This window comes from Ambystoma mexicanum, chromosome 14 (genome assembly GCF_040938575.1).
Source record: "Ambystoma mexicanum isolate Mex_15411 chromosome 14, UKY_AmexF1_1, whole genome shotgun sequence".
NCBI lineage: Eukaryota > Metazoa > Chordata > Amphibia > Caudata > Ambystomatidae > Ambystoma > Ambystoma mexicanum.
The window spans coordinates 111868961-111882395 of NC_090940.1; the positions used below are offsets into that span (position 1 = coordinate 111868961).

At 44.4% G+C, this 13435-nt stretch overlaps 1 protein-coding gene across 5 annotated transcripts in view; it reads right to left on the minus strand.

Moving 5' to 3' along the window:
- TTBK2 (tau tubulin kinase 2) overlaps positions 1-13435 on the minus strand; it is a 1138589-nt gene that overhangs the window by 20758 nt on the left and 1104396 nt on the right. For 3 of the 5 annotated variants that reach the window (XM_069638662.1, XM_069638660.1, XM_069638659.1), the window contains one exon: positions 6510-6545. The exons of the other annotated variants lie outside the window; for them this stretch is intronic. In XM_069638662.1, the coding sequence (XP_069494763.1) occupies positions 6510-6545 (36 nt within the window). The remainder of the gene's footprint in view (positions 1-6509; positions 6546-13435) is intronic. 5 annotated transcript variants of the gene reach the window in all.

Sequence of the window (13435 nt, forward strand, 5' to 3'; positions counted from 1 at the left end):
ATTTTGTCAGAGAGAGCTCAAACTTAAGGACCCTCTTGGGGTCCAAGGAATGTGGGGCCCTCTCCGCCTTCGCCTGCAGGTTTGGCAAGAACACAGGCAGGCAGATCTCTTGATTCTGATGAAATGGAGAGACTACCTTGGGCAATACATGTGGGTGAGTACGCAACATGACCTTGTCATTGTGAAACATGGTGAAGGGCATGCACAAAGATAACGCCTGCAGCTCACTAACCTTGCACGCAGAGGTGTGAGCCAACAATAAAAAAGTCTTTAGCGTCACCAAGCGGATGTCCACAGAGGCCATCGGCTCGAAAGACCTGTGTTGCAAAGCTGCGAGAACCACATTGAGGTCCCAGATGGGATGAGGCCTGTGCACCGTAGGAGAAAGCCTAGATAACCCCTTAAGGTCGGCCTTAACAAATGGATTGGCTGCCGAAAAACACATGCTCCGGGGAATTTTTTTAAGCCCTGATGGCTGCCAAATATGCGCGGCAAGTATCCACCTAAACACCAGAACGAACCAAGTGTGCTGAAAAAGCCAGAACGTCATCCAGAGGACAGGGTCCAGACCCTTGTCGTGAGCCCAATTGCAGAACCTAGTCTATTTGCTTTTATACTCCGATCGGGCCGAGGGTCTCCTGGCCTGCTGAATGATGTCCCAGTTATCACCTGTAAATTGAGTATGCAGAAGTCTCAGCTGATTAAGAGCCAGGTCGCCAGGGCCAGTTTGGCCGGGTCCGGATGATCCACTGCCCCGCCTTGCTGCGTCATGAAGCCCCTGCTGAGGATCAGAAGATGGAGGGGACCCCTGGGTGTACAACTGCGGCAGATCCAAAAACCAGGGTCTCGAAGGCGTGTGGGGGGCAACTAGGATGAGGCTGCAGCCCACAGAAATTCTGCACTTGCAGAGGGTCCGCTGGAGCAGAGGGGTGGACGGGAACACTTACGGCCGTGCCAGCAGTTCTGAAAGGCGTCTCCCAGTGACCACCGACCTGTCCATGAGGCAGACTGGGGGCACTTGGCATACAGGGCAGAGGCTAACAAATCCAGGTCTGCAAACCCCAAATGCTGCAACAGGGACAAGGAGTCATTGTGCAACTCCCACTCATAAGTGTTGAACCCCAACCGACTCAGCTGATCCGCTTCTGCATTGCTGTCCCCCATCAGGTGGACCGCCGAAATCCGAATCCTCTCAGTATGCGCCCAATCCCAGATCGAAACCGCCTCCATGCGTAGGAGGGGGGGAATGGGTGCCACCCTGATTGTTCAGGTAAAACATTGTAGTAGAATTGTCCGTCCTGACCATAACCGACTTGTCCCCTTGAAGGCCAGGCCCACTGCCCTGAGCTCGAGCAGATTGATATGTGGGAGGGCTTCCGTCCTGGACCATGCTCCATGAATCACACAGCCCTTCAGAGTAGCCCCCCAGCGTGAAAGAGAGGAGTCCGTCATCACCACCATGGTAGGTTCCGGTTGGGTGAAGGGGGCTCCCACAGAAACATTGCCATCCATCAGCCACCAAAGAAAATATCAGGCAAAAGGAGTTTTGAGATCCTTTCCGACTGTGACCCCCGTCTCCTGATCCTATGGATCCAAATTGGCCGCTTGGTGGAGCTGGAGGTTCCTCATATGGAGAGGGGCGTGTTGAACAGTCAGCACGCAGGCCATCATGCCCAGAATGTGCTGGAACCACAATCCCGAGGTAGTCTAGTTGAACAGAAAGTGCCCCACCGTCTTGCGGAGCGACATCAGCCTCTCAGGGCATGGGGAACACCTGCTGAGCAGTAGTGTTGGAACAGTAGTGTTCCAACGCACCCCTAGGAAGACCAGATCCTGAGAAATAATTATCTTTCAACTGAGTATCACATTAAAAAAATAAGACACATTGACTGAAGAACCTGGTTTGAATGGTTGGGTCATAAGCAGAAACTAACATCAAAGTTGAAGGATTGAAAATCTTGTACACTTTTCTTGCTGGAAGGTCACAGACAACGTCGCAGACCCCCACATGGCCCTGGGTTTGGTTTATATTTTAGAAATGCAACCTTTACAAAGAGACGGCCACACTGACACAAAGTCGATAGTCATGGCAGGTATTTTTTGTAGGTATAGCAGTTATAGTAGTACAGAAAAGTAGGACAAGACATGTGCCCAAGTGAAATTCCAGAACATCTGCCTTAGTAGACAAGTACATGAACAGTTATTGTGGGTCCATAGAGGAAAATAAATGTATAAAAAAAGGTCTGTCATTGTTTTAGAAGCAAATGATTGGCATGAAGTCATTTGAAGATTTTTCTTACACATCTATCTATTCACAGGGCTAAGATAAATTGACTTTGTGTGTTCCCAAGTGCAAAAGTTAAAGTTCACACTGTAGTGACTGCAGTGCTCCAGAGAGACAGAGAGACAGAATCCTGAAGTAAGACAGGGAAATAGCTCCCAAACCGGGGTTAACAACATTGTTGGTCTAGCTTCTAGGGAACATATTCCCTGGTGGGGACTCATTTATGGCTTCCAATCCTTAGAGCAAAAACAGTTTTCATCCCACAGAAGAAGGCTCATCGGTCTTGCCCCTCCTTTGGATAGGAGCTTCTTTCATTCCAACGTCAATATTTCATGCTGTTTAAGGTCCTTCCATCTACAGTGATGGAAATATCAGACAATAAGGTGGAAAAGTGGAATCATGAGCGCTAACATCCGCCTACGTTGCTTGGTCTGCAACGCCCCCCAGGAAGGCATAGTGTGGGACAAGAGGGAGAGATCAGAGTTCTCACTAGATGCAGGGGGGCATAGAGAGCTCTACTGCACTCACAAGAAAGCACAAATGGGGTGGCATTCTGGAGTATAATCTGCTCCTGTTCCAGTTGATTCTTCCAGATTTGCATGTAATCTTATTTCTGGACCACCACAGATTTTGGTCTCAAACATGCCCTGCCTAGGAATACAAGCAGATGGCTGCCCGCAGCATTAGTGGTGCCTTTGCAAAGTATATGTCCCAGAGGCATTCCTAGGAAAAGACCACAATTCCAACAACAAACTGCACCCATTAGTTAGGTCCAATTCACAATCTATTTTCCATCAACGTAACCACAATACCACGCAGTGCCTAGAGCTCAATGTTACATCTTAGTCTCATCCTAGACGTTAATATTCCTTCATGAAAGGGTGGTGGAATATGGCGTTCACCCCTGCTGTGCGGGGAGGAGGGGGGGGGGGGTGGCCATGGCCAGTAATGGCCTGCCAGCTTGAGCCAAGGTCTGTGGGCTGTTACCGGCCATGGCCTCACCCCACAGCAGGGGTGAAAGCTATTTGCACCCAGGGGCTTAACCGGATTATCTCCTGAGGCAAAACATTATGGCCTCCACCATAGGGAAAAGGGACAAAGTCCCTTTTCCATTTCCACGACAGCGGCTGGGAGATGGGAGGAGAGCCGGGACCTGAGCACAAAGCTCCGGTCCGGCAGGTCAGCGGGGAGGGAGGGATGGGTTGGTTTTGTTTTTGGGGGGGTGGGGAGGCAACAGGGAGAGGCTCCCAGTTGCCACCCCACATAAGAGGGGAAAAAAAAGATGGAGCCACCCGAGGTAGAGCCTTGGGTGGATGGAACAGCGGTCGCAGAATGTGTATTCTCCCCCGCTGTTCCAGCCACCTCATTGGCTGAGCGCCATTCCCCTGGGTGTGAAAAGCAGATGCCCCCATTTGGTCGTTGTAAACTATAGGTACCTTAGTTTTCAGACTTGTCCAGTGCTTTTATTCTTCCAGCTATCTCACAAGAGTGTGTTTGTGCCCCTAATACTGGATGAGAGAGACCGCTTATCCCTTTCAGGACACATTTTCTCAGCATGAGAAATGCCTGCTCAGTGAGTGGAGTACACAGAAAATGCACCCGAAACTAACTTGCCATCTGTCTGAAACCCAACAGATGTTATATGAACATGTTATGGTTCAAATGTGTGCCTTATTTTAATAGCTAGACAGTACTTTCTGGTGAAGCGCTAGCACAGACAGTTCCATATTATGCGAGGTTTCACTTCGGAAACCTGTGGTTGGTTCATGAAAAATATGAATAGACTGAAAGAAACCAAGTTCTATAAATTGAATTTCATAAAGTTAGTGATTCCAAAGAATTGACATCTACAGTTTCTCCCCAAAACATGTGTCAATACTTTTTAGTAGTGACCCGACTTGGTGAGGATGTTCATATTGGACACTGCCAAAGGGGACCTTTTTAAAAATAGAATAAATCCTGCACTTTTACTTCATCATGGTTTGAACTGCTTTGTCCACAGAGTTGCAATATGTGTAATGAAATGAAACAGCAAAACATGACAAGGGAACACAAACAACAAGTAGCAGAATGGCATAGAATGGCAGCCCATGCATGACCTTATGGCAGAGTGCAATACATGGCAAAAGCAAAGCTTGACGGGATATCCAGCCAGAAGCTGCAAGGTACAATTACAGAAAGATGAATTTTGGTATAACATCGAGCTAGGCAAAAGAGCAAATTACCTACCTTTGGGAAAGTTATTTCGGATGCATATCATTCCCCCCCTCTTCTGTTGAAAACACTACAGGTGCAGGCTGATCTGGAATGCCGAAAATAGCCACCAGGGATGAAGCCTGGCTCTGTCACAGCGTCATGCTGGTGACAGAAGTGATGTAAAAGACATTTATACGGAGCGGCATATACCCACCCCGTGCCGCAGTTACACTTAATTCCCCATGCCTCAATGGTTATGAGAAGCACAACAGTCTGAGTAATTAAAAAATCCCCCTGTATAGTGATGGGTGTAGGGGAGTGCTTGGAGGAATCAGTTGAAGATCAAATCCATCAAAACGAAGATTACTAAAGTTACGCAATTTGTTGTAATTGATATCTTCCTCCCACAGATTGATGGAAATATGTTTGTACCAGTATGTGGAAAGTAAAAAAAAAAAATCAAAAAAAAAATCTAGGAAACGAATACGAGATCAAAGTGAGCTAAGGGCTGCTGCCCAGAGACCCATCACTGAAGGGGAAAACGTCTTCAGAACCTTGCAATACAGGCACAATAAGTATGGATTCAGACAGTGGTGCCAGTGAATCCATGAGGAACCCACCCATGGTAACAGGATTTGAAGCAGCAGCATTGGCAGCCAGTGGCCTACTGACCAGTTCTGAATGAGTACAGTGTTTAGCCACTTGCCTCAGGGCACAGTCTACCGAACTAACACGGGCTGAAGATGAGGTCACACTGCATTCTGCTAAAGGATGGCAAACACTAACTGCCTGAAAAGCCCCAGCCCAAGAAGACTTCTTTGAAGAGAAAGGGACATTTTGGACAATTTCTAAGGTTGTGTGACTAGACGTTGGAGATTGAGTCCAATGATTCTGCCTTTTCGAGTCTCATGAGGTATGGCACTCGAACAAGTACTGGCTCAAGGAATTGCATCTTTTATGCTCGATGGCCAGTTTCTCCCCCATGGTGTCCAGTTTTGGTCTGCAGAAAGACCAACTGATGCTGGCACAGTGGAGACTGAGAACAGCTCTCCCCATCTATTTGGAGCATGGTAATGACTTTAGCTACCCATTTACAGATGTCCTTGGGATACATAGACTGGCACAATATGCATGCTTCAGTTTCATGATCCGAACCTAAACATGAAAGATTGCCAGTGTGAGTTTGATAGACATCTGCAGCTTTCAATCCTTCTGACACTTGACCTGCCTTTCTTCGCTACAGTATAAACTGTGTGTAGTTAATCTGTTATACAGACCTTAAAATGGTGGGGGTAGAGGCTAATTAAACTCAGAAATCCTGACCAAAGGGAAAGAGGAGGCTCAATATGATACAAATCTATTTACCTATCATCTGTGTCTTCGTTATCTCTTCACCACAATGCCTTTACATATTCATGCTTTCTTCCTCAAAATGAACCAAAAAAATGGTTATGCATTTCCTTACTGCAGAAATACTTACTTGAAGATGATGTATTAAGCAGTCTTTTTTTTGTCTATGCCAGAGCTCTCAAGCTTCCCGATTCCATGTGCGAGAAAGTCGTTCTGCTTTTTTTCTTGGAATTCGTGCACCTGTAGACCTACATTTTAAATAGAAAAGTCCCAGAATACCAATACCAAGCAGGACTGACTGACTTTCTCAGACATGGAATTAGGACATCAGAACTCTGGGTCTAGACATGAAATACACAAAGGTAGTGCAAGTGCCATCTACTAGACATGCAACACAAATCAATGTTAGAAACCTGAACATGAAATTACATCACTGGAAATGCAAACACGATCTCATTGGAAAACTTATTGCTACTTCATAAAAAGTGATCTTGTGAGTCATATCTGTTCTATATGAAGCGCTGATGAAAGTTGATGAAATCTTTACAATGGAAGGGTCACGATGAGGGATAACTTCTGGCCCTTAAACTGACATATTCTTGATGCACCAATTACAGATGCCCTCTGGGAGAGGCCAGTCCTCAAATGGATAAACATTAGAAAAACTAATTTTACCTACCCAACATAGCTGTAGAAAGAGACTGCCTCTGACAAGCTGGAGCAGAGAAAAAAAGCAAAGATGGGGATCATTGGCCAAATTTGCAATCCGACAAAGAAAACAAAATATTACACGAAACAACCAGGGCATGAATTCAACTTATTCTTCCATTGTGGGCAAAAGAAGAAAGTCTAGAGTATAAAAATAATTTTCAGTATGTGAGGTTGATGCAAACCTACAAAAAAAGTACAGCTCAGCCTACAGTCCCACCCTATCGCGAAATCATTTATACAAGTGAAATAAGTCAATGATGCCCTAATCTCTACTAGCTAATGTGAAGTGGAGGATTCAAAAAATAAACTTTGTTAGCTTAACTAAATAGTAACCAAGGGCTAAAAGGAGTCCTTCACAAGTTAGATTCCGGATTCATATCCAAAGACAAACTATTCAATACAGAGATATATGCAAGACCAAGGTCTGGCTGCAAACACACACCAAATTAAATATGAACCTCAGGAGAGGACTGGTAAGGATTAAAACAGCAAAGACAAAGAGGTCCTGGCACACCAAGAGCAAGCGTGACAAGATCACCTGGTTCCAATGTCTGAGGCTGGATGAAATGGCAGATTCCAGTACCAGGGAGCAGGATGGCTGATTGAAAGAAAAATGTGCCCCTCTGCCATTTTGCTCAGAGTTTAGAATTGACATTTTGTCCCATTCAGCCTCTAATTGGGCAGACATTTGAGCCAATTAGGAGCCTGAAATGATCTCAACACGATTGATTGAAATTAAATCCCTTTCAGACAATCAGAATGTGCAAAAAGGTGGGCCTCTAAATTGACCCAAACGGACCATGTGTGGCAGAAAAAAAGGGGCAGGCTCACAAGAATTTTGCTCCAACAGTGGATTGGAATCAAGTGGCAGATTTCGCCAGTTACTCCGCGAGCAAAACATTTTCCCACTGCTTCCAGTGATCACCAACCATAACCAAGGTTTCAAATCCTGTGCCCAATACCTCCTGGAACAGCAGACTTCATTATATGCAAACCTGGGATACAATATAAAAATCTAAAAGGCACCAGGTGGCACAGTTATGCATGGAGACCTATAAAGCTTCAACTTGTGCCGATTAGATTTAGGAAAAAAGGGTAGCGTTCCATATTGCAGCACTGTGGAGCATCAAAGGATGAAACCCCTGGTCAGTGGCTAAAACGATAACACCTATGAAACCTCACGGAGAAAGGCTTTATTCTAAATAGTCTAGGAGTGCCTACTCTTCAGATACTTTGCCTCTGTCTCCTTCCGATCTGCAACCGTCTTACCCCTTTTGAAAAAACCCTCTGGTGACAACAAACGTCTCAGCAAACTATCACCCAGTTACCCTCCTTCCCTTTAAAGGTCCTAGAGCGGGTGGTCTTCAACTAGATCACCAAGTACCTTGAGGATAGTCGCCTTGGAGATCTAATACAATCTGTTTGCCATAGTTAACACCAAGACTGCACTCATGCATGTCTCCAACTTTCTCTCTGATGCTCACCATTCCAAACTACTCATTCCTTTGGACCGCTCTGCCAGTTTCGACATGGTCCACCACTCCTTTTCTTACTAACCACTCTACAAAAACTGTAATCTCCACCCTTGTTCTCAGCAAGTTTGACTACTGCTCACGCCGACTCCTTGGCCTTCCGTTCTTCTCCTTCCTCCCAATATATAAAGTCCTCAACTTTGCTACCTGCACTCTCCACCCAGATCATTCCCCACTTCTACCAAGTGACATGTTGATTGACTCTCCATGAACAATATTTCAGTTTTCAAGTTCCTTCTCCTAGTCTACAACGCTATCAATGGTCTTGTTCCTCATTACCAGTCCGATTGTATCAGTTTCTCACCATCTCGTTCCCCCGATCTTCCTCTGCACTCAACCTCACTGTCCCATGCATTCCCTTTTGTCTGCTCTTTCTCCCTACTTGCACACTGCACTGGAATCTACTGCTTATCACAATCAAAGCCAGCCAAACTGTGGATCTTCACTTACTTACTAAAGAGGAAGTTCCCCTGCACACTCCCTCATGCTCCCTATCCAACCACACCACTCCCTCCCCTCCAGTGATGCTTAATAATGTAAATGTGTATATTCATCTCTCCACAGGACTTTCGAACTGTAGTGCAGACCCTTGTGGTCCCACACATCGACAGAGAAAATGTGCTGTTGTTAGGGCTCCAAGCCGCTCACTTGTCTCCCCTAAAAGCAGTATACCACACTGCAGCATGTCGTTTTATGGGTGTTCCAAAATTTTACTAAATCACCCCCATCCTAAGCTAACAACATTGTCTTTCTCACCAACCCAGGACACTGTTGAAGATGGCATGCATCATCTACAAAGCAGTTACAAGTAGCACACCTGCGTACCTGGCAGCTAACCTGCAAATATATGGTTGAACACGTGCCTTACTCAGCAAATAATAAAACCAATGGTTTGAATCACAACTCGTCCACAAAGAAACGACCCACAACCAATCCTTCTCTTGTCACATACCCACCCTCTGGAACTGTATCCCGATATCTGCTTGGAATGCCCCCACAATTCTCCAGTTTTGCAAATTTCTCAAAACTTGTTTTTTTCCAACAACACCGACCTAGGACTAATCGCAATGGATGCACAGACTGCAGATCACAGTACTGTGCTACTGTTAAAAGATGCTAGCCTAAACGTTGGCTACCCACACCCTGTACAGCACTCCCCTGATCTCAAGCTAGGTCAGTGCTTTAAACAATAAAATAAAAATACATTTAAGTAGTGCTCTGCTTTAGTTTGAAGCACTTGACTCCTTAAGTTAATGTTACCTGGTAAGTCACCCGTTTTCTAACATATATTTTTTCAGTTTGCTCTGTCCCAGATATATGTCCCCCTTTTTTGCACCCTCAAACTGTCTCACCACTTGTTCTCAACTTTGTGCTATTTTAAAGGAACCCTTCATGGCAATTCCAAGGTCATTTGTAAAGCAATAGATTTCCCAAAGTGACGAACACCAGAATAGCTTGATGTCTACCAATGTAAATTACCTTTCACTAGCTGAATATGGATGCCAGCACAACCTTTCCATGTCCAAAGTGTTTAGAGCAGGTTCAATGGAGTCCAATGAAAACACCTTTCTTAAACATGTATATTTGTCTTAAGAATATGCATTATGCATGTTGTTGGATAGAGCACAGCACAGCTTGATTTGGCTGCCTGCCGCACATGCCAGTCTCATACATCACCTCCCACTGATGTACAGTTGGTGAAGCCATAAACCTCATGGCAGCATGAGGTAGACTCCTTCTCCGCTAACCTCTTCCCCCACATATGCTATAAAAGCAATACATAGCATATGCCCCATTTTCCCCACCATTATTTATACGTCCAGATAACAAAATGGTCCCCAAAAAAGGAGTAAATCTCCTGCGTCAAAGTTTATGTATTCATAACCACATAAAAAAAAGATAACATGGATAGCTACATACCATCAGTGCATCAACAAACAGGTGAAAATTGTATTATTAGCATAGATACAACACTACTCAAGAAGCGACTTCTACAAATCGAATAAAGAAAACAAAAGGTTGAATTTTCCTAGAGAAATCTGGCTAGAAAAACATGCATAGAAAGGAGGAAAGCCTTCAAGAAACCGATTTGAAAAAAGGAATGATCAGGTATCGGCAATGGAAAAAAGAATAAAATAAATATAAAAGTAAAATAAACGTTTGATACAAAAGGGTATAAACTGCAAATGGTACAGCACTATACATATTTGGGGGCCCAAATAGTTGCACAGAAACGAAATTTTGTATTTAAACAAATACAACAGGATAAAGTGACAACCTTTATTCATCAAGCCAAGATTATACAGAGGAAGTATGGCAAGTTCACCATTGCTCCGTTACTCACGTATTATCAGAAAATATCGCCTATTTTATTGTACTCTTCAGAAACCCGACCTATACTAAATGAAACATTTTGGTCGATTCTGGAGGGGAAGTATTGGCGAGGAGTTTTACATCTTCCAGCTTCCACACCACTGCCATTAATTCGGCATGAATTAGGTTTGATATCCCTTTATACGAGGTACACATGGCTTGTTGTAGTTCTACTTAGAAAATGTTTATTGGCCCTAAATTCAGCTACAGTATTGGGAACACTTGCGGCCTATGTCTTTTCATTTAAGGACACATTTATATGTAAATGGCAAAATCAAGTCATTCAAGTTCTTGCCTCAGCAGACGTATCTCTACCTACACTTCTTCAAAATCCGATGCAAGTCAAAACTAGGATATTTGCCCTGGATTGGGAACATACGAGAGCAAAACGTACTAAATATTGTGACTTTGATCCAAAACTGATGGCAATGAAAAAGCATAGTTTACCAGAACGATACTTTATCAAGTCTCCATCTATAAGACATCGGAATGACTTGCTCCGACTACGGCTTAATCTGTGGCCGACGAGACAAGTGATGGCTCGCTGGAGACTCATCAACCAAGATCTAAAGTTCTGTCGATTTTGTTCTCAAGAGGAGGAAGTAGAGACATTAAAACATCTATTGACCGAATGCGACGCACTGATCAACCAACGAGTGAAATACTTTAAACAAATAATGGAACCATTTGGAATCTCCACATCTGAAACATTGTGGAGAACAATCTACTCTGGCATCTCTACGGATATAACTATAAGAGCGCTCACATTTTTACATGAACTAAAACTTGTTGAACCTAATCTTGATTCACGACTATAAAGTTGTGTGGTGATGCAGATGAAATCATCTAGGATCAAATAATTCAGTAGATTATATGTATGTGTAACAGCATAGAGAATGTTAGATTAGATGAGTGATCAATGATGAAGTTGGCAAAAGAAACAACAAAGTAGCAAAGTGATATTTTTAGATTTATTATTATTGTGTGTACATAATATGTTGATTGTTTACTTACATTTTATTAATATTGAAAAGTTGATTAATGTCAGCTATGTCACTAAAAAATAAAAATATTTGGAAAAATATAGGCAACTAGCAGAAAGTACTCTTTCTCCGAACAGGTTCTGTGGACAGACATGTAAACACTGATCCTGTAGGTCGCAGTTCCAATTCGCTTATCACTTGATGTGCTTCGCACCCTGAAGTAAACTGCACTAAGAGCAGACGCATAGACCAGAGCAGATGTTGGGGGAGGCGAGATTTGGTGTGCTGCTGCATACTGAGACTGTCTGTGCTCTCTCGCCACCTGTCGTCTCACCCTGGCGTGGTGCAGTTCATTGAGGTGCAAATATCTTGGAAACCGTGCATTTTAGGGCCTGGACTTCGAGTTTTGTTCCTCTTGTCGGGACTGGACCGTCTACAACCACATTGTTGTTTCGCTGATTTCAGGCAACCGTCTCATGTTTGAAGGTGCTGAAATTCCAGGGAAAGGGGTGGGGTGTCCAAATGTCATGTAGCTAGTAATGTCCGGAGGGTCCTAACAGGTAACTATGCAAACTTTGGCACAGATTGGTGAAACAGTGTTGGATTGTATAAGGAACAACGCTTCGCCAAGCCACAAACCCACAAACAAATTTTGAACCAAGAAAGGAAAGCTTTTTTCAACCCTCTGCTCCTAAACTCTTTTGTCCACGACGAAGAAACATGGTGGAACCGTCTCATAACAGCAGCCCAAACGAGATGGTCAATAGCGACGGCAAAACTCCTGAACGTCGCTATGGAGAAGACCAAACTATCTTCTGATCTCCCTACCACTCCAATCTAAAAATCTAGTCGAACAAAATATTCTTAACTCACTTCTAGTGCTTTCCTTTCTTCTTCTTCTTTTTAGTTCTGAACAGAAAGAGCTGGTATACTTCATTATCTTTTTCTCTACTCTCTTTATGGCTGCAATCGTTCTTGTAAAAATCTATATGATTATACACAAGTAAAAAAAAAAATGTAAAAAAAAAATTTGAATTTGTGCTGAAATCCAGGGAACTGGGCGGGGTGGCTAAATGTAATGTAGCCAATAATGTCCGGAGGGGCCCAACCGGTAACTATGCAAACCCTGGTGCAGGTTAGGCTGCCTAGTTTGGGAGGGGGTCTCTGCATACATTTGCCTCAACTGTTGCAGGGACTCCCACTCCCTAGCCAAGTCTCTCTGCTCCAACAGGTTGCATTGCACTGCCAATTCACTAGAGCCAGGGTAAGCCTACTGTCTAGTCCATCCCTCGCTATGCCTTATCTCAGACTCCCTCAGGGACTTCCTTGTTGACCTACCAGGGTAGTCTCTTTGTCCTAGTGCCCTTTTCTTTCAGATGACTGTCTCTCAACCTTTTCCTCATCCTCCTCTCCCTATGCCCGTCTCCTCTCTTCTCCGCCCTCCTCTCTGTCTCTCTGTCTCTCTTTTTCTCTCCACACTCAGTCTCCTGATCCTATCGCTCTCCCCATTCACCAAACAGCTCCCTCCCGATCTCCACCCTCTCTTTTCACTCCATCACCTAGTCTCATCTCTCTTGCCCTTCTGTCTCTGCTCTCCAACTCCTTCCTGATCTTATCGGCTTCTCTCCAAATTTCACAGTTCCCAACATGACCCCTGTCGCCTCAAGCTCCACCCCTTTAACACCCTACTCTTACCTCCCCTCCTCCTCTCACTCCAAAAACTACTTTTGATCACTCTCGTTCATACCCAATTGGTAACACACCCACTTTACTCTCTCCAAATTCTACAAAAGTCTCCTTCAAATACTCCAAAAGTCTCCAAGTCCTCCTCCACTTGCTACAACCACCTTGCTAGTCTCTTGTTCTTCTCCTAGCTGCTCAGTCTTCACCCAAACACCTCTCACCATGAACTGAATCAGCCCTCGCATACCTGCCTACAAGATTCCCTTTGCTCCCATTGGGTTACCCAGGTCAGCTGCATCCCTGGGCCAATCTCAGTCTGAGCT